The sequence below is a fragment of the Mus caroli genome, unplaced genomic scaffold (genome assembly GCF_978045245.1).
Source record: "Mus caroli unplaced genomic scaffold, Mus_caroli_1 scaffold_12, whole genome shotgun sequence".
In the NCBI taxonomy this organism is placed as follows: Eukaryota; Metazoa; Chordata; class Mammalia; order Rodentia; family Muridae; genus Mus; species Mus caroli.
In genome coordinates, this window is record NW_028227267.1 from 52,457,686 (window position 1) to 52,476,583 (window position 18,898).

Genomic DNA, 18,898 nt, shown 5'->3' on the forward strand with positions numbered 1-18,898 from the left:
ACTTGTCACTCTGCTCCTTTGTTTGTACTAAAGTAACGCGTTACCTTAAAACAAGCCTGGAAAGTAGTCGGTGAGTCTTGAAGACTGATTTCCAACTAGGTATAGTGACTCATGCCAATAATTACAGTATTCTGGAGGCTGATGGAGTTGGGTTTCTGTGAATTTGAAAACAATCTGGGCAACACTAAGAGGCACAATAGAAAGAAACAAAATGACTGATTTTGACTTAAATTCAAGTGAAAACTTTTTATACTTCCAAAATTTTGTCTATCTGCTTTTTAATTGCAAAGCTAAACTAACTTTAAAGTTAATAAGATTCTTTCATTGTCTTTGTTCCCTGCCCCTCATAGCTCTCACTCTCCATGCATTTGTGTGTGTGTGTGTGTGTGTGTGTGCACGAGAGTGTGCATGTTAAGATACAGAATCACTGTAGTAGCCTAGGCTGAGCACAAACATGATCCTCTTGCTCCAGTTTTCCAAGTGCTATTTCAGATCTAAGCGTCCACATGTTTTTCTTACAGCAATTAACAAAGAAAAATATTTTTCATAGCCTAACTCATATTGTAGAATGAATTGTAGAATTCACATATTTGGAGAAATACAAACCACTTTTTCTTCTACATGGGCCTACCATTTTCTTATATGTGATTAAAGGAATCATATGAATCATCATATATGTGATTAAAGAATCACAAATGTGATTTTTTTTTTTTTTTTAGTTTTTCCAGACAGGGTTTCTCTGTAGTTCTGGCTGTCCTGTAGACCAGGCTGGCCTACAAATGTGATTCTTGAAATCACATTTAAAGAAATAGACTCATGAAACTTTTGATGTGACCAAAGCAATATGCTTAGTAATGTCTTTGTCCATTTGTCTCTACACCAATGCTTAATTTCCTTACATTATTATGGCATTTTATGTCTTGTGCATAAAACATTTGATTTTTCTCCTCTTCAGTGCTAGACACTAGAAGGCCTGGCACATGATCGGCAAGTGTTCTGCCATTGAAGTATGTACCTAGGTGCAAACGTTTTTATGAAATTTGTTTGCTTGCTTGCTTGACGGTTCTTATTGTACAATCCAGACTGGCCTTAAACTCACCATGTAGCCCAGACTGACCTCAAACTCAGAATTGTCTTCCCTCAGATGCTGGGATTACAAGCATATCCCACCATGCCCAGATTTCTAACTCAGGCTCTAATGCTAAGCAGTCATTCTATCCCTGAGAACATTTGCTGCCATGATTCCTTTTCATGTTCTTTTTGTCTTGATATTAGAATTTTATTCTTAGGCCACCCTCCTAATCTCTTCTTTTTCTTTATTCTTGTATTCATTTGTTTCTTTGAACATATTTAAGACAATTGTTTCAAATCAGTCTACAAAGTCCAGTGCCTATGCTTCTTTAGAAAATCTCTACCACTCTGTTTTCTTCCTTTGACTGAGCCATATTATGTTATAGTTGTTTTTCATCCATGACCCTGGTAGGATTTATGTTGAAACTTGGGGCTAGAAAACTAGCAACCTCTCTCAGTCTTTATACTCTGATTCTTGCTGGGACATTCTTCGTAGAATAGCTGACACATTTTGAGTCTTGGGATTGGTATAAGATGAAAGCTTAAGGTCTGCTTATGTGTGGCCCAAGAAGTTCAGCTTAGCTTCGCCTTAGTTTCAAGTTACATGTTATATGTCTATGCGTAATCTCTGACCCCTACAAAAGTATCTCATTGCAGTCTTCCTGAGCATCCGCAAGCTTTTCTACTGCCTAAGATCTAAAACAAAAGATCAGTCCTTCAGACAGCACAAAACACACTTAACTAGTGTCATAGTCTGGTCTGTTGTTCTTCCTCTGGTTGGGAGGGAGGAATTGGTAGCTGTATTCCTACCTTCAGAAGAAGACACAAAATATCTTTTTAAAAATGCTATTTTCTAGAGTTATTATCAGATGATATTAGCCAGTTTGGGGTTGGGTTGGGTTTGTTTGTTTGTTTGTTTGTTTTTCCCGTATATCCATGGAAGAATGAGACTTTCTTACTCCTTTCTAATGCCATTCCATATAGGTGAGCTTTTAGGAAATTACTACAACTTAACAAAAGAGGCTTGTCTCATTTAAAGAAACTACTCTCAAAAATTATTCATGTATCACCAAATGGTTTGAAGAATATCTATTTACCTTCAAAACCTAGCGTGTTTTCTTTAGTGTTAGCAAACTTTTTTTTGCTAGAGGCTAAATTTGATTTGGAGAAAACAATGAGAGATCATTTTGTTTAATGATTAAAATACTTGGATTTTTCAGTTTTCAGTTCAGACATGTTTAAATTGCTATAATAAAGTAATTCCTCCCTAGAGAAGAGAAAGGATTTGAGTAATGCTATGTAACTAGTGAAAACAACTATTTAACAATTCAAGGGAATATCTTGAAGATGATTGTTAATTGTCATTCAAGTTCTGGTTTGATGCTGTCCTTAAATCTCATTATATACTCTTATGGACTGTGTACCTACGGTAATATTTAAATGTGCAATTAACCTCTGGCAAAAATGAGTACAGATATCTCTGTAGGGACACAGTAGACTACAGGAGAGATACAGAATCTCTCCTAGCTAGGTTGAATGCTCTAAAGACTCCCTGTGTCTATGATACAACTATATCTTTTAAACTATTTTCTGTCTTTAAGACTTATTTTTATTTTTTAATTGTTTTAAATATTTATTTATTGTTACATGTGTGAACGTTTTGCTGAGTGTATGTATGTATACCACGTGTATGCCTGGTGCTCCATGGGAGGTGAAGATAAGACATCAGAATCCCTGGAACTGGAGTTAAAGGCAGTTGTAAGCCATGATGTTGGTGCTGAGAACTGAGCCCAAGTCTTCCAAAAGAACTGTACTAATTATCTTAGCCACCAAGTCATCAGCCCCGTTACTTTAATTTTGAATTTTGTATTTTAATTGTTTTTACTGTGTGAGTGCTGGTGATCACAGAGGACAGAGTGGGGATTCAGATCCCTGAAGGTAGAGGTGGTTGTGAGATGCTTGAGTGCTGGGATCTGAACTCAGGTCTGCTGCAAGAAGAGCAGCAGATGCTCTTAACAGCTGAGACGTCTCTGCAACCTTTTTTTTTTTTTTTGTCTTTATTTACACATGGATTTCGATTGTAATTTATTTCAGTTTAATTGAACCACATTATATGTTTAGTTTATCAACTAATAAAATTAGTTTTACACTTTAAAATTAGCTTTACACATGCTGTTCAGTAAAAACATGCCTCTTTTAGCCATATTATTTTAATTAAATTCATTATCAATGGAATGAATCAATTATTTTAGTTGAGTTCGTTGCTTAGTGAAGCTAGGGATACTACTCAATAATAAATTTACACTTATATAAATACTAGTAAAAAATCACAAAATAACTTTGTCTTAAATAAAGGAAAAAGAGCTTGTGTGAAGAACTTGTAAGGCGTACAGATGATTATTTATCAAAATTAGTAACAGTTAAGAGCTACATTGAAGAGAAAAGAAGTGATTTGGATGCAGCTATGAAGATAGCAAAAGAACTCAAATCTGCTCCTTCTCTGAGGACCTACTGTGACCTGACTCAGGTAATGGTAACGCACCAATGGGAATTAGTGTTGTGGGGCTGACGTACACACTCTAGATATGGACTCGGGGTGCAGGACTTAAGAGTTGGGTTTTCCAACTACACTAAACTCTACAAGTACTCCTGACTTACGGGATTATAGTCCAATAAACCTATTATCAAGTTAAAATATTTAAAAACAAAATGTATTTAATACAGATAACCTACCAAATGGCATGACTTAGCAGAAGTATACTATAGAAAGTCCACTGCTTATTTTTTAATGGTTTAATTTCTTCTCTCTATCTATCTGTCTACCTACCTACCTACCTACCTACCTATCTGGATTTTTGAGACAGAGTTTCTCTGTGTAACAGCCCTGGCTGTCCTGCAACCTATTTTGTGGACTAGGCTAGCCTCAAACTCAGAGATCTACCTGCTCCTTCCTCCCAAGCTCTGGGCTTAGAGGTGTGCCCCACCATGCCTTGGCTTCATTGCTTACTCTTAGGACCATGTGATTCTCTGCCCTGCCCAACTTTGTAAGAAAGGATCAGCTCACAGAGATTAAAATCAAATTATGCTATCTACTGAATACATACTGTTTTTGAAATATTGTAGTATATATAAAAATACATGTATTACATATTATAGTATATGTAAATCAGTACATACTCACACACACATGAAAAAACTATGGGACGGTCTTTGTTGGTAATCGATACTACTTAGATGTTTAAATTCTTTATTATTTTGTTGTTGTTGTTGTTTTTGATACAGGGTCTTTCTATGTCGCCCTGGCTGTCTTGGAACTTGTTATGTAAGCCAGAGTGGCCTAAAACACAGAGATTTACCTATCTCCACCATGCAAATGGTACTATTACAGGCCAGCAGTACCACACCTGGCAGTATTTTTGAATTCTAAGAAATACACTGTTACATTCATTTAGCCTTTTAATATTTTTATAGTTTAGAACACATAATCTTAAAACAACGTAATTTAACAATAAGGTTTAACTGAGGTTTGTGGTACTTAGATTTTCATCACTATGATAAATATCTGAGAGCATCAAACCCATAAAGAGGCTAGATTTTGCTCACAGTTTTGTGGGCACTCATAATTGGTTGGCTCTTTTGTTTAGGGTCTCTAGTGCACATCATGTACAGCAAAGCAAAACCATGTATTTCGTGACCAGGGAGGAAAAGAGGAAGAGATTTGGAACTGACTGTCCTTTTCAGTGACATTATGCCAGTGACCTAAAACCTCATATTAGTCCTTACTTCTTGAAAGTTCCTAACACTGTTAGTAGCACCACCCTAGGTCTTTAGAGGACACTTAAGTTGCAGACTGTAGAAGAGTTGTAAGACACTTGAATTAAAGATAAGGACCCATATGAGCAGCAAACAAAATGAGACTGTTTTCTTCTCATGAGTTTATAGCTGAACTTTTGACTTAAATTTTTAATTCAAGATCTCATTCCTCCTGTCTCCTATGTACACAAGGTACAAATCAGGAAATAGTTGTTTCATCCAGTCCTGTTTTATAATCTTGGGCCTAGGGAGAAAAGTTGTGCAAAATAGAAATATCTTTCTTATAGCACAAATTGTCAGGACAAGATTAAGAGTATCCTTTTTGCTAATTCTGCTTCATCCTGTAAGAGCGAGAAACATCTATTAATCTTCATGTCCTCAGAGTCTTATTTCCCATAAATGAACAACTAAAATGATGCACTGAGGTATAGAATTAGAAATTACTCATCTAATTGTCTCGAGAATCTCTAACTGTAAAGAAAGGGCGAAGAATTTGGCAGTTTCTTCTTCCTAATTCTCCACTAACTTTAATTCTAAAAACAGTATGTCTGTATGCACAATTTTGGGGGGAAAAAAGTAATAAAATGTGTTTTCTGTGGTTAATTTAGTTAGGAAGAGGAGGCAAGAGGAGGAAGTGTTTGATGGTAACACAGATGCATAATGAATCTGATCAGATCTTTCTATACTCAGATAGTTATACTCTAATTATTTCTTGGGTCTATCTGTTAATATATATCTCTAGTTAGAGATTCTTTAAATTCCTTTAGAGAATTTTGCAAGCATTTGATTTGTGCCCTTTACTTTGAGAGGCCAAAAAATAACCTTAAATGTATTAATTACATTTAATTAATTATGATACCTAAAAGATCATTTTCCTTCTAAAATCCTCTTTTACCTATATTTTTAATTTAAAAAATTACATATGAAGTATACTTTTCTCTTGACTCCAGATTATCCGGACTTTGAAGTTAACATTTGAAAGTGAATTGTCACAAGTTAGTTCCATAATTCCAAGGAACCCCCCCAGGTGAGTAAGTCTTGATTCAGGAAACCATACCAAGAGTTATTAAATACCAAGCAATTATAATTTGGAATTTTGGATCATACATGCTTCTTAAAGTGACAACCTATAAGTTACTTTAATACTTTTTAAGTTAGCTAATGTTAGCAACTGTTATATAGAGAAGAATAAATTTATGAGAACATTTATTTATTATATGTTTTAGGTTGGATATAAATTGCAGTGAGGCTATCTGCATGTTCAGCAGTATGGGAAAGATTGAATTTGAGGACTCAACAAAGTAAGTATTTTTAAGAATGGCAACATGCTGTTAGTATCTGATAATACCTACATCTAAAAGATAAGTGAATGTTTAATTTAATTCAAGAGCTAAAATGATTTAAAAGCTGCATTTCTATTGTTAATTTCTGTTTGTAATACTTTTTTTAAAGACCTGGAAGAGAATATTATTAGTGATTTACGTGCTTTGAAGCTTTTTTCAATTAACTCAGTCAACAAGCATCGAAAACTGATTTTTATGCTAGACCCCAACACTCTAGAAGACCAAGAGATAACCAGAGAAATTAAAATATATAAAATACAAACAGAAAACAGATAACATGTGTAATGGTTGTGATAGTACGTGTAGACATTAGCTGATACAGAGGAGCAGAATGGTCATTTCCTCTTGGTACAATGGAGAACTGGGGAAGATTCTGTTTTCACTTACCTTGGAAAACAGTTGACAATTGGAAAGGAGATCAAATGGAAGGTAGGCATCTGAGCAGCACGTAGACAATAAACTAGCACATCACATTGGAGTACCTGCTACAGTTCCATTCTCTGCATCCTTCTGTGTACAGCAAAATCCTTAGGCTGTGCTTCTGTGTGACAGTATTTAAACTTTGTTTTCTACTTGCATGCTATGCAGTGTGACAGCTACTAACCAGTTGTTGCTTAAACACAAGTTAATTGAGACTAAATGACAGATTTGCTTCTTAGGTTTCATAAGCTAGATCTCAAATGCTTAGTTGTCTTAGTATAGTCATGCTGCTATAACAAAATGCCTGAATAAAAATTTGTTTCCTCAGTCTAGAGTCTAGAAAGCTCAAAATCAGGGAGTTGACAAGTTCTTTATCTGATGAGAGTCTTGGTCTCTGCTTCCAAGATGACAGCTTACTAGTATGCATGAGGCCCTGGATTCAGACCTTTGTGCAAGGAGGGGCAGATAGATTTGACGCTTTCAGTGTTGTTGCCAGTTCTATTGGATGATACAAACCACTCAGAAGATTTTAAACATGAAAATAACAAAAGCTAGATTGCATTTTTATTTTCATTTTATCTTTGTTTTTATGGTGTGTTAAACAGATAGTTAAGTATGATCCTTCAAACAAGCTAGCAATCAGGTTTCTTTGCTTGCATTGCCCTGACTTCCCTTAGTAATAAACAGTGACATGGAAGTAAAGGCCAAATAAATCCTTTTCTCCTCAAGTTGCCTTTGATCAGAGTGTTTATCACAGCAACAGGGAAGGAAACTATTACACATAGCCTCTTATCCTCTGTTTTAGTCAGTGTTTCTATTCCTGCACAACCATCATGACCAAGAAGCAAGTTGGGGAGGAAAGGGTTTATTCGGCTTACACTTCCATACTGCTGTTCATCACCAAAGGAAGTCAGGACTGGAACTCAGGTCAGGGAGCAGGAGCTGATGCAGAGGCCATGGAGGGATGTTCTTTACTGGCTTGCCTCCCCTGGCTTGCTCAGCCTACTCTCTTATAGAACCCAAGACTACCAGCCCAGGGATGATCCCACCCACAGGGGCCTTTCCCCCTTGATCACTAATTGAGAAAATGCCTTACAGTTGGATCTCATGGAGGCATTTCCTCAACTGAAGCTCCTTTCTCTGTGATAACTCCAGCTGTGTCAAGTTGACACAAAAATAGCCAGTACAATTGACCCCTTGTCAACTTGACACACAAACACATCACTAGTAAGCCTCAACTCTTACATTCTTATTCATCCCCAAGATCTAAATAACTTTAAAAGTCCCACAGTCTTTACATATTCTTAAATTTTCAATCTCTTTAAAATATCCATCTCTTTTAAAATCCAAAGTCTCTTTACAATTAAAAGTCTCTTAACTGTGGGCTCCACTAAAACAGTGTCTTCCTTCAAGAGGGAAAATATCAGGGCACAGTCACAATCAAAGCAAAAATCAATCTCCAACCATCCAACATCTGGGATCCAACTCACGATCTTCTGGGCTCTTCCAAGGGCTTGGGTCACTTCTCCAGCCATGCCCTTTGTAGCACACACATCGTCCTCTGGGCTCCAGATGCCTGTACTCCACTGCTGCTGCTGCTCTTGGTGGTCATCTCATGGTACTGGCATCTCCAAAACACTGCATGACCCCTTCAGTCCTGGGCCTTCAATTACAACTGAGGCTGCACCTTCACCAATGGCCTTCCATGGCCTCTCACAGTGCCGAGCCTCAGCTGCTCTGCATGACCCCTTCATGCCTTCAAAACCAGTACCACCTGGGTGACCCTTACACATTACCAAGTCTCGCTGCAGAAGGAGTACAACCTTGCCTATCTCTGGAACACAGCCTCTTTGTGCTTTCAGAAAACACTTCCCAGAAGATGTCACCTTAATGATGCTGGTCTCTTCTTAATCACCGCTAATTTCTTAGCTCCAGCTAACCAGCATCAATAGTCCCAGTAATGCAAAGTTTTTGCTTTAGTAGTTCTGGTATCTTGTTAATCACAGCTGATTCTTCAGCCCCAGCTAACCAGAACCACAGAATCTTCACAACCAAAGTAACAATGGCCCTGAAAAGAGTCTTTAATTTTCCCTCTGAAATTTCACAAACCAGGCCTCCATCTTCTGCACTGTTCTCAACATTATCTTCCAAGCTCCTACACAACATCTGACAGAGCTCTTAACAACAAATGAATCTTCAAGCCCAAAGTTCCAAAGTCCTTCCACAGTCCTCCCCAAAACATGGTCAGGTTGTCACAGGAATACCCCACTCCTGGTACCAATTTGTTTTAGTCAGTGTTTCTATTCCCGCACAACCATCATGACCAAGAAGGAAGTTGGGGAGGAAAGGGTTTATTCGGCTTACACTTCCATACTGCTGTTCATCACCAAAGGAAGTCAGGACTGGAACTCAAGCAGGTCAGAAAGCAGGAGCCGATGCAGAGGCCATGGAGGGATGTTCTTGACTGGCTTACTTCCCCTGGCTTGCTCAGCCTGCTCTCTTATAGAACCAAGACTACCAGCCCAGGGATGATCCCACCCACAAGGGGCCTTCCCCCTTGATCACTAATTGAGAAAATGCCTTACAGTTGGATCTCATGGAGGCATTTCCTCAACTGAAGCTCCTTTCTCTGTGATAACTCCAGCTGTGTCAAGTTGACACAAAAATAGCCAGTACATCCTCTTTGTCATTAGGAAGACCTTGCTAGAGGAATAAAGGGTACCAATCTTCGAGTAGGCAGTCCCTTGGAGTCCCTTTGGGGGCTTCCATAGATAATCATCAACCTTTGCAGGCAGTATGTTCTTTTAGATAATTTCAGAACTTGAATGTAGTTACTATCAAATATTTTTAAGGTTAAAAACTATTATGCCTCTATATAAAAGTCTTTGCTAATCTTGTGTTGATTTTGAATGACTACTCTGAGTTAAACATTTATGAAGGTAAATTCTATAAGCTGCATGTTCTTATTATTAAATGACAAGTTTGTCCAGTGGAGAAAGTATTGAAAAAGGTCAAGGGTAGTACTTCAGAAAATATTTAAATCTAAAACAATAAAAAAGTGATCTGAAATCTAAATAACATTTAGAGAGTGCAGGGAGAGAAAGGATATAGATAGACAGAAAAGTGTGGTGTTATACAAGGAAAGGTTAGTGAGAGGGGCTGGCTACACATTCAGTAAGGGCTGGGGGATTTATGGAAAGGTGTTTATAATACAATACAAGGTTGTTTACACACATGGATCCACCACACAACTTAGATTAATTTTCCTTAATGTCAAGTACATACTCTCTGTTGAAAGAGGCAGATAAACATAAATTGTTCTAAATTCAGTTGCCTTTCTCTAATGTGTAAGTCGGCCACTAGTTTCATGAAAAAATAAGATCCATTATAAGTTAACTAAAATGTATGTAACCTTTTTGGACTCATTTTCTTGCATTTAAAATTTTTTAATTATAAATTTGATAGACTAAAAGTATCTGAATATGAGGACAGGACAGAAAAATAGGAAGTAGGGCTGAGGAGATAGCTCAGTCAGTGACATGCTGTTGCACAGGCTCACTATGCAGTACCAGAGTTCAGATCTCACCACCATGTTAAAAAGCTGGGCACCACAGATGAGTTCCCTAGAACTTGATGAAACCAGGTTCTGTGAAAGAACTTGTCTCATCACATAAATAAATAAATAAATAAATAAATAAATAAGGTGGACAGTAGCTGATGAAGATATCAGAAATAAATTTCCAGCTTCCACACTTGTCTGTGATACACACAGGCATGCACTCATGCATGCATGAGCACACACACAAACTAATAAACATACCAGACCCAGAAGATTCAGGTAATGTAACTATGAGCCTGGTAGAAGCTTAAGATTTGTACCCACATTCTTTCCTATTCTTTATCTTTCATATGACAAAATAAAGTAAGAAATAATGCTAATATAATTTAAATGAAACACATAAGCCAAATCAAAATGACTTCTTTTGAAAAATCATGAGCCGGGCGTGGTGGCGCACACCTTTAATCCCAGCACTCGGGAGGCAGAGGCAGGCGGATTTCTGAGTTCGAGGCCAGCCTGGTCTACAAAGTGAGTTCCAGGACAGCCAGGGCTACACAGAGAAACCCTGTCTCAAAAAACCAAAAAAAAAAAAAAAAGAAAAATCATGAGATTTTAGGATCAGATTTTAATATGATTATTTGAAGTTTTCCTCAGTTTTTCAGTTATGGTATTCCTCCCTGACTTTTTAAAACCTTAAAGGTGGCCAGGTGTGCTTGCATACACCTGTAATCTCAGCACTTGGTAGGCTGAAGCAAGAAGATTATGCACTAGAGACCAGGTAAATTCCAAGCCAACCTGAACCACTTAGACCCTGCCTCAAACAAAACAAAACCAGAACAGAACAGAATAGAACAGATGATCTCAAAGGCTGCTTGGAGCTTTAAGTAAGCGGTTTCTTTGGGAATTTGGAAAGGGCAAGAGAGTTCTCTTGGGCCAGTGACCATGTTCTAAAATTAGATTGTATCTTAGGGTATGCAATTTTTTAAGGTTACCAAAAGTCATTGAATTGTATGGTATATGTTTATGCTTCAATGAAGCTGTTTACAGATATCTCTAGGTCACCTACAACTTTGATCTCTTGGTTTGTGTCACACTGTCACTAACAAATGAGAAAGAAATAGTTTGAAGATCAATATTAAAGTAGTCCTGCTGTGTATTTTTAAACAGATGTTACCCTCAAGAAAATGAAGGTGGACAGAATGTTCAAAAGAAATTTAATAATAAAAAGGAACTCTGTTGTGATGTATACTCATCACTAGAAAAGAAAAAGGTAGATACTGCTGTCCTGGCTGATGAAGCACCTGAACCTCCTTTGCAAGCAGAGGCCCCTGACAGGCATTTAGAAGGGAAAAACAAGCAGCCAACGAAAGAGATGGTTGTGGGGACATCTCCTAAGACTATCGCTGTACTGCCTCAACTGGGATCCAGCCCTGATGTGATAATTGAGGAAATTATTGAGGAAAACCTAGAATGTGAGTAAAATAAAAAAGGAAAGATTTCTTATGTATAGTTAATGTTCATGTGCTTAGTAGAAACATGCTGCTCTGATCTCATGTCCTCATCATGAGTTAAACCTATTGATTCCATGCACCTACCTTCATATATCCCAAAGTTGGAAAGTTGGGGTTTTTAGCCTTTTATTTATTTATTATTGGGTTTGGGGGGATGGGAGGGGTCTCACAGTATAATGTAGTCTGGCCCAGAATTCACTGTATAGCCCACCAGGATCCTATTTAAAGCAATCCTGCCTCAGTGACTTGAATGCTGGGATTGCTAATATGAGCTACCATGCCTGGCTTGCTTTTTAAAGGCCTATGTTGGCAAAGGCTTTTAATTCCAGCACTCAGAAAGCAGAGGCAGGCAGATCTCTGTAAATTTTAGGCCAGCCAGGTATACATAGTGAGCCCTGACCAGGCAGGGCTACATGCTGAGACACTATCACAAACAAACAAACAAACAAACAAACAAACACAGATATGGTATCTGGAGAGTTGGCTCAGCAATGAAAAGCTTTATTATTGTTGAAAAGGACCAGAGAGCCTAGGTTTGGTGGCTTACAACCATCTTTAACTCCAATTCCAGGGGATCCAACACTTTTTTCTGACCTCAGCAGGCACCAGACACCCACCTCTGAATATACATGTATTCAGGCAAAACACCAATATACATAGAAATAAAGTAACATTTTAGAATTTAAAATAAGAAAATTTTGTTCCTCCTATGGGGCTGCAAGCTCCTTTAACTCTTTCTGTCCTTTCTCTAGCTCCTCCATTGGGAACCTTGTGCTCAGTCCAGTGGTTGGCTGCGAGCACCTACCTCTGTATTTGTCAGGCAGTGGCAGAGCCTCTCAGGAGACAGCTATATCAGGCTCCTGTCAGCAAGCACTTGTTGGCATCCACAATATTGTCTGGGTTTGGTGACTGTATATGGGATGGATCCCCAGGTGGGGCAGTCTCTGGATGGTCTTTCCTTCAGTCTCTGCTCCACACTTTATCTCTGTATCGCCTCCCATGGGTATTTTATTCCCCCTTCTAAGAAGGACCAAAGTATCCATACTTGCTTGCAGCCCCATAGGAGAAACAACAATATAAACCAACCAGTACTCCCACCCCCACCCCCACCCCCACCCCCACCCCAGAGCTCCCAGGGACTAAACCACCAACCAAAGAGTACACATGGAGGGACTCATGGCTCCAGCTTCATATGTAGCAGATGATGGCCTTGTTAGACATCAGTGGGAAGAGAGGCCCTTGGTCCTGAGAGGGCTTGATGCCCCAGTGTAGGGGAATGCCAGGACAGGGAAGCAGGAGTGGGTGGGTTGGTGAGCAGGGGGATGGGGAATGGAATCAGGGGTTTTCAAAGAGAAAAACAGGAAAGGGGATAACATTTAAAATGTAAAGAAAGGAAATATCTAATTAAAAAAAATAAAATAAGAAAATGAAAACTTCTGAGGTGCATCTTTAATATTTAATGTACATAAGGTATTTGACATTTTCATATTATACATTTAAGCATGATATAAATGATACAAATAAATAGCAGATAAAAATTCTGTTTGGAAACAATATGAACTAACCAGTACTCCCAGAGCTCCCTGGACTTAACCACCAATCAAAGAAAACACACGATGGACTCGTGACTCTAGCTGCATATGTAGCAAAGGATGGCCTAGTCGGTCATCAATGGGAGGAGAGGCTCTTGGTCCGGTGAAGGCTCTATGCCCCAGTATAGGAGAATGCCTGGGCCAGGAAGCAGGAATGGGTGGGTTGGGGAACAGGGGAAAGGGAGAAAGGATAGGGGAGTTTTGGAGGAGAAACTAGGAAAAGGGAAAACATTTGAAATGTAAAGAAAGAAAATATCTAATAAAAAATTCTGTTTGGAATTAAAGTGTTGTGAATATCATTTTATAACAACTAAATATTACAGTGTTGGAATTCTGTCTATTTTTGTAGAAGTGAAATGTTATTGCTTTGTGTGGTGTTACACTATCAGTCTTCATAAGGACGGTTTTTAACACTGTCGTTTGTTTTACTGGTTTGCTTTGCAGACCAGGCTTTTAATTGGAATTTATTTGAAATATTTTAATAGAATTTTAAACACATAGAAAGTAAAAGAGTAAAGAAAGGAGAGTAAAAACAGACCTTTTAAAGGGGATAATAGTGCATGCTTGAGAAAATGTAGGCTTTTGAACAGAGACCCAGAATTAAATTTTAAATAAAAAAAGACAAGTCTTCCCTCTAAATTATTATCATTGATGTATGAATGACTTCGGATTACCTATCATGACATTACTTATAAGAAACCATGTCACTCTAGTGTTTTACCAATTTAACCACAGCTTCTTAGACACTAGTGTCTGGTCACTGTCAACATTAACAGAATTCCTAAAGTTATCTTATGTTTTTTTAAAGCATGCTTCACAGATGATCCTATAGAGACTTCTGGATACCCAAAAAAGCCCCCTCAGAAAGAGCAGTCTGCTCCTGTTGGATCAAAAGCAGGTATTTGAACAAGTGCCCACACGTGATAGAGTGGAGTTTGCTTGCTGTATGGTGACTGTTTCTTAATATGCACACGGAGAACACTTTACCACCCAAAGCTGTTTTCCTTTTAATGCTGTAAGTTTTTATTATCTGAAAAATTACTTGAAAATTTATAGTTTCTCACAGTTGTAATCTTTGGTTATATACTTACTTTGGTTCTTCAAATTTAATACCTATTTAAATTTATGATGCAAAGTAATAGGTTTTCTCATGACATTCTCACGTATATGTCAATAAACCTGTCTCATTTGTTCCCCTCCTGCCTCTTGCTTGTCTCTTTCCTCTTCCCAGATGTTCCTCTCTGCTTTCTTTTTTTTCTCTCTCTGCTTTCATGTCACTAGTTCTGTTATATTCTCTTCCTCTCTTATTATTTCTTTCTCTTTTTTTTGGTATTTATTTCATTTACATTTCCAATGTTATCCCAAAAGTCCCCCACCCACTCCCCTTTCCCACTCCCCCACCCACTCACTCCCACTTCTTGGCCCTGGCGTTCCTCTGTACTGAGGCAGATAAAGTTTGCACGACCAATGAGCCTCTCTTTCCACTGATGGCCGACTAGGCCATCTTCTGATTCATATGCAGCTAGAGACAGGAGCTCTGGGGGGTACTGGGTAGTTCATATTGTTGTTCCACCTATAGGATTGCAGATCCCTTTAGCTCCTTGGGTACTTTCTCTAGCTCCTCCATTGGGGGCCCTGTGTTCCATCCAATGGCTGACTGTGAGCATCCACTTCTGTATTTGCCAGGCACTGGCATCGCCTCACAAGAGACAGCTATATCAGGGTCCTTTCAGCAAAATCTTGCTAGTGTATGCAATGGTGTCAGCGTTTGGAAGCTGATTATGGGATGGAACCCTGGATATGGCAGTCTCTAGATGGTTCATCCTTTCGTCTCAGCTCTAAACTGTGTCTCTGTAACTCCTTCCATGGGTGTTTTGTTCCCAATTCTAAGAAGGGGCAAAGTGTCCACACTTTGGTCTTCGTTCTTCTTGAGTTTCATGTGTTTAGCAAATTGTATCTTATATCTTGGGTATTCTAAGTTTCTGGGCTAATATCCACTTATCAGTGAGTACATATTGTGTGAGCTCTTTTGTAATTGGGTTACCTCACTCAGGACGATGCCCTCCAGGTCCATCCATTAATCTTACTCTCCTCTAGTTCTTAACCTATTGACCTGTACACACATGTGCACGTGCGCATGTGTGCACACACACACAGACATTTAAAACTAGATTCTGCATATGAGAGGAAACATACTGTATTTAATTTCCTGAGTCTGCCTATTTCATTTGACATGATTTCCAGTTCCATCTATTTTCCTACAGATATCATGATTTCAATTTTCATCACAGCTGCTAAAATTCCCTTGTGTAGATATTTCATTGAATCTTGTATTAGTTCCTTTCTTGATGCCAAGATACCTGACTATAAGAACTTTAGGATCTCCTCAGGCTCACAGCTAAGGTGCAGCTGGCCCATGATGACGTAGGATGCGTGGCAGCAGAGATCTGAGGACACTGGGCACATTTTCTTTGCAGTCAGGAAAGAGAAGACAAATGTTGTTGTTCTACTCACTTTCTTTTTATTCAGTGCAGGACCCCAACCCTGGAATAAAGCCACCAGTATTCAGGGTCAGTCTTCCCTCCTCTGTTAAACTTCTCTGGAATTGGCATTGAAAACATACTAAGAGGTTTGTCTTCTAAATCCTGTCAAATTGATTATCAAAATTAACCATCACAGGTTCACCCTCTGTCAGCTTGAAAACAAAATACTATCCTTGGCCCCAAAATACTATGCCCACCTCACAGTGCAATTATCCATTTATAAACACTATTCAAATACTCATTTTCTTCTGGGATTTAAGGAAATGCATTAGGACTGTGAGACTCTGTAAACTTTTTTGAAAAGGTAAATAATTCTTGTACACATTGTCACAGTACACATTTCTACTTTAAAAGTAAGGAACATGAGCATAGTATGGTGGTTAGCTTTGTTAGGTTTTGTCCGCCTTGAGCAAAGCTCAGCTAGGAGAGAGAAACTCAGTTGAGAAAATACCTCTATCAGATTGACATGTGGGCAAGTCTGTGGGGCATTTTCTCGATTAATGATTGATGTGGGTTCCCAGACCACTGTGGTTGTTGCTATCCTTGAACAGGTGGTCGTGGGTTATGTGAAATGCATATTGAGAGAGCCATGGGGGAACAAGCCAGTAAGCCATGTTCCTCCATGGACTCTGCTTTCAGGTTCCTCCCTTGAGTTCCTGCTCTAACTGCCCGTCATGATAGACTGTGTAAGCTATGAGACAAAATAAACCCTTTTCTCCCCAGCTTGCTTTGGTCATGGAATTTATCACAGAAATGGAAATCAGACTAAGACACCTAGCAAGGAAAGATTGGATTGATGTAGGACTAAAACCATGTAGGGCAAACATCAAATGCTATAGCACCATGCCCAGCACCTGGAGCTTGTAATAGAATCCCATCCTGTGGGCCCCAGTGGGCTTGAGGAGGGCCCCATGCTTCCCTATGCTTACAGTTCTGCCTCCTGTAGCACAGAGAGCCTCTCTGTTGAGACACCTTCACTCCAGAGTGTCTGCAACTTTGCTTCACAGACATCCTGTTGTCTTGGCATTTCCCACATTCTGTGGTCTCCATTCCAACTTGGCTTTCACTTTCACAGATTTACATAGTGGCCTCTTGGGGACTCCTTGTAGGGAATTTGACACTGCCATACGTTTCCCATCCTTAGCAACTCTCTGTAATCTTGGTAAGAGACTTCATGACCCTATAACCCTTGAATTTTGTTGTGTCCCTGCTAAGCCAGAACCATTTAAACAGCACTGCCAAGTCCTGCTGCCATATTGACATATAATTTGGTACCCTTCTACCACAGCTGTACTGTGTATCTTTACCACAGGATTTTAGAAAACATTCCTAAACAACTGTTTTTCAATAGTAGCTCATTCAGTTGTATTTTAAAAATCATTTTGCCCTTTTTATTGAAAATAAATTCTTTTCTCATACAGTATAACAGTTGCTCCTCACTCTAGTCTTCACAGTTCCTCCCTTCCCATCCAGATCCCACTCTATTTTTCTGTCTTTCGTTGGAAAAGAATCGATTTCTAAGAGATAACAACAGAGCATAAAGTACAATATAAGATAAAATTAAAACCATCACATCGAGACTAGACTGAGCAACCCAGCAGAAGGAAAAGAGCCCTTGCACTAGAGTCAGAGATCCACTCATTTACACATTAGGAGTACCCATGAAAATACTAAACTGAAAGCTATAATATATACACAAAAGACCTTGTACAGACTCATGTAGGTAGGCCCTGTGGTTGCTGTTTCAGTATGTGAGTTCATATGAGCTTTCTTTAATTGATTTGGAGGATTTTGTCCCCTGAGCTCTGAGGAGAGGGGTTTTATGGAGACATCCCACTTAGAGCTGTGTGTTCCAAGGTGTGTGTGTGTGTGTGTGTGTGTGTGTGTGTTTATGTCCATATTGTCTGACTGTGGAAGTTTCTCTGATGTCTGAATAAGAGGCTAATCTATGAGTGTAGAGAATGTCATTAGAAGCCATTTTATCATTTCTTTTTTTAATACTGGTAGGATTTTGTTTTATTCTAGGTCTCTGGGCTCTCTAGTCTCTATTTCTTGGTCACACGATCAGTATTGCATTCTATCTCCTGAAGTGCCTTAAAGTCAAATCAGATATTGGTTGCTCACTCCCACAAGCTTTGTACCACCATTGCTCTAGCATATTTTACAGGCAGAGAGCATTATAGATCAGAGGTTTTGTAGATATGGTTTGCTTTCTCTTTTGTTAGCCTCTAGATTACATTTTAATACCAAAGAGATTAGAATGAGTGAAGGTTCTATGTAGGAACCAACTTGATCATCCCATGTTCATTGAGTTGTGTTGGTGTTGTCTTCAATAGTGGGGGCTTACTGTTAATTTATGGAGGGCAACCTATTGTCTTGGCAACAGCCTGAGTTGTTTGGGGATTCCCATGGGACTTTGCTGTCAGTTTGTGGAGAGCACCCTATTGTCTTGACAACACCCTGGGTTGTTTAGTGATTTCCATGGAATCCCTTTGGCCAACAACTCAATTGGATGTAACCCAGTCTCAGCATTGGAAACTTTGGTTACAAAAATGTCTAATTGTCTCCCCCATTATTTGGAGAATTATTAGGATCATCTTCATATATTTTAGGAGGTATATCATCCTTCAAATCTAGCTGTCTCTCCCAACATTTCCTCCCTCAATCCTATCTCTCCTTCCTTCCCCTCCCAACCTGATTCTCCCCATCTCATCCCCCCAGTCCCCTTGATTTTCATTTATTTAATGGCTAATAACCACATATAAGCAAATACAGACCAAATTTATCTTTCTGGTTATGATTTACCTCAGGATTTTTTTTTTCTAGTTTGATTTATTTGCCTGTTCAAGAGATTGTCTCTTGTGCCAATGTATTCACGGCTATTCCTCACTTTTTTCTTTTAACAGGTTCAGTGTGTAGTTTTCTGTTGAAGTCTTTGATCCATTTGTAGTTGAGTTTTGTGCAGGGTAATAAGTATGGATGTAGACTCGTAGACATCCAGTTTGACCAGCACCATGCATTGAAGATGCTCTTTTTTTCCCATTGA

General features: G+C 38.7%; 1 protein-coding gene across 1 annotated transcript in view; it reads left to right on the top strand.

Moving 5' to 3' along the window:
• The window catches only part of Rnf17 (ring finger protein 17), a 137,031-nt gene that overhangs the window by 26,122 nt on the left and 92,011 nt on the right, over positions 1-18,898 (top strand). Inside the window, exons 7-11 of the mRNA XM_021182183.2 lie at positions 3,427-3,598; positions 5,835-5,911; positions 6,111-6,185; positions 11,374-11,678; positions 14,118-14,207. Coding sequence (XP_021037842.1) covers positions 3,427-3,598; positions 5,835-5,911; positions 6,111-6,185; positions 11,374-11,678; positions 14,118-14,207 — 719 coding nt within the window. The remainder of the gene's footprint in view (positions 1-3,426; positions 3,599-5,834; positions 5,912-6,110; positions 6,186-11,373; positions 11,679-14,117; positions 14,208-18,898) is intronic.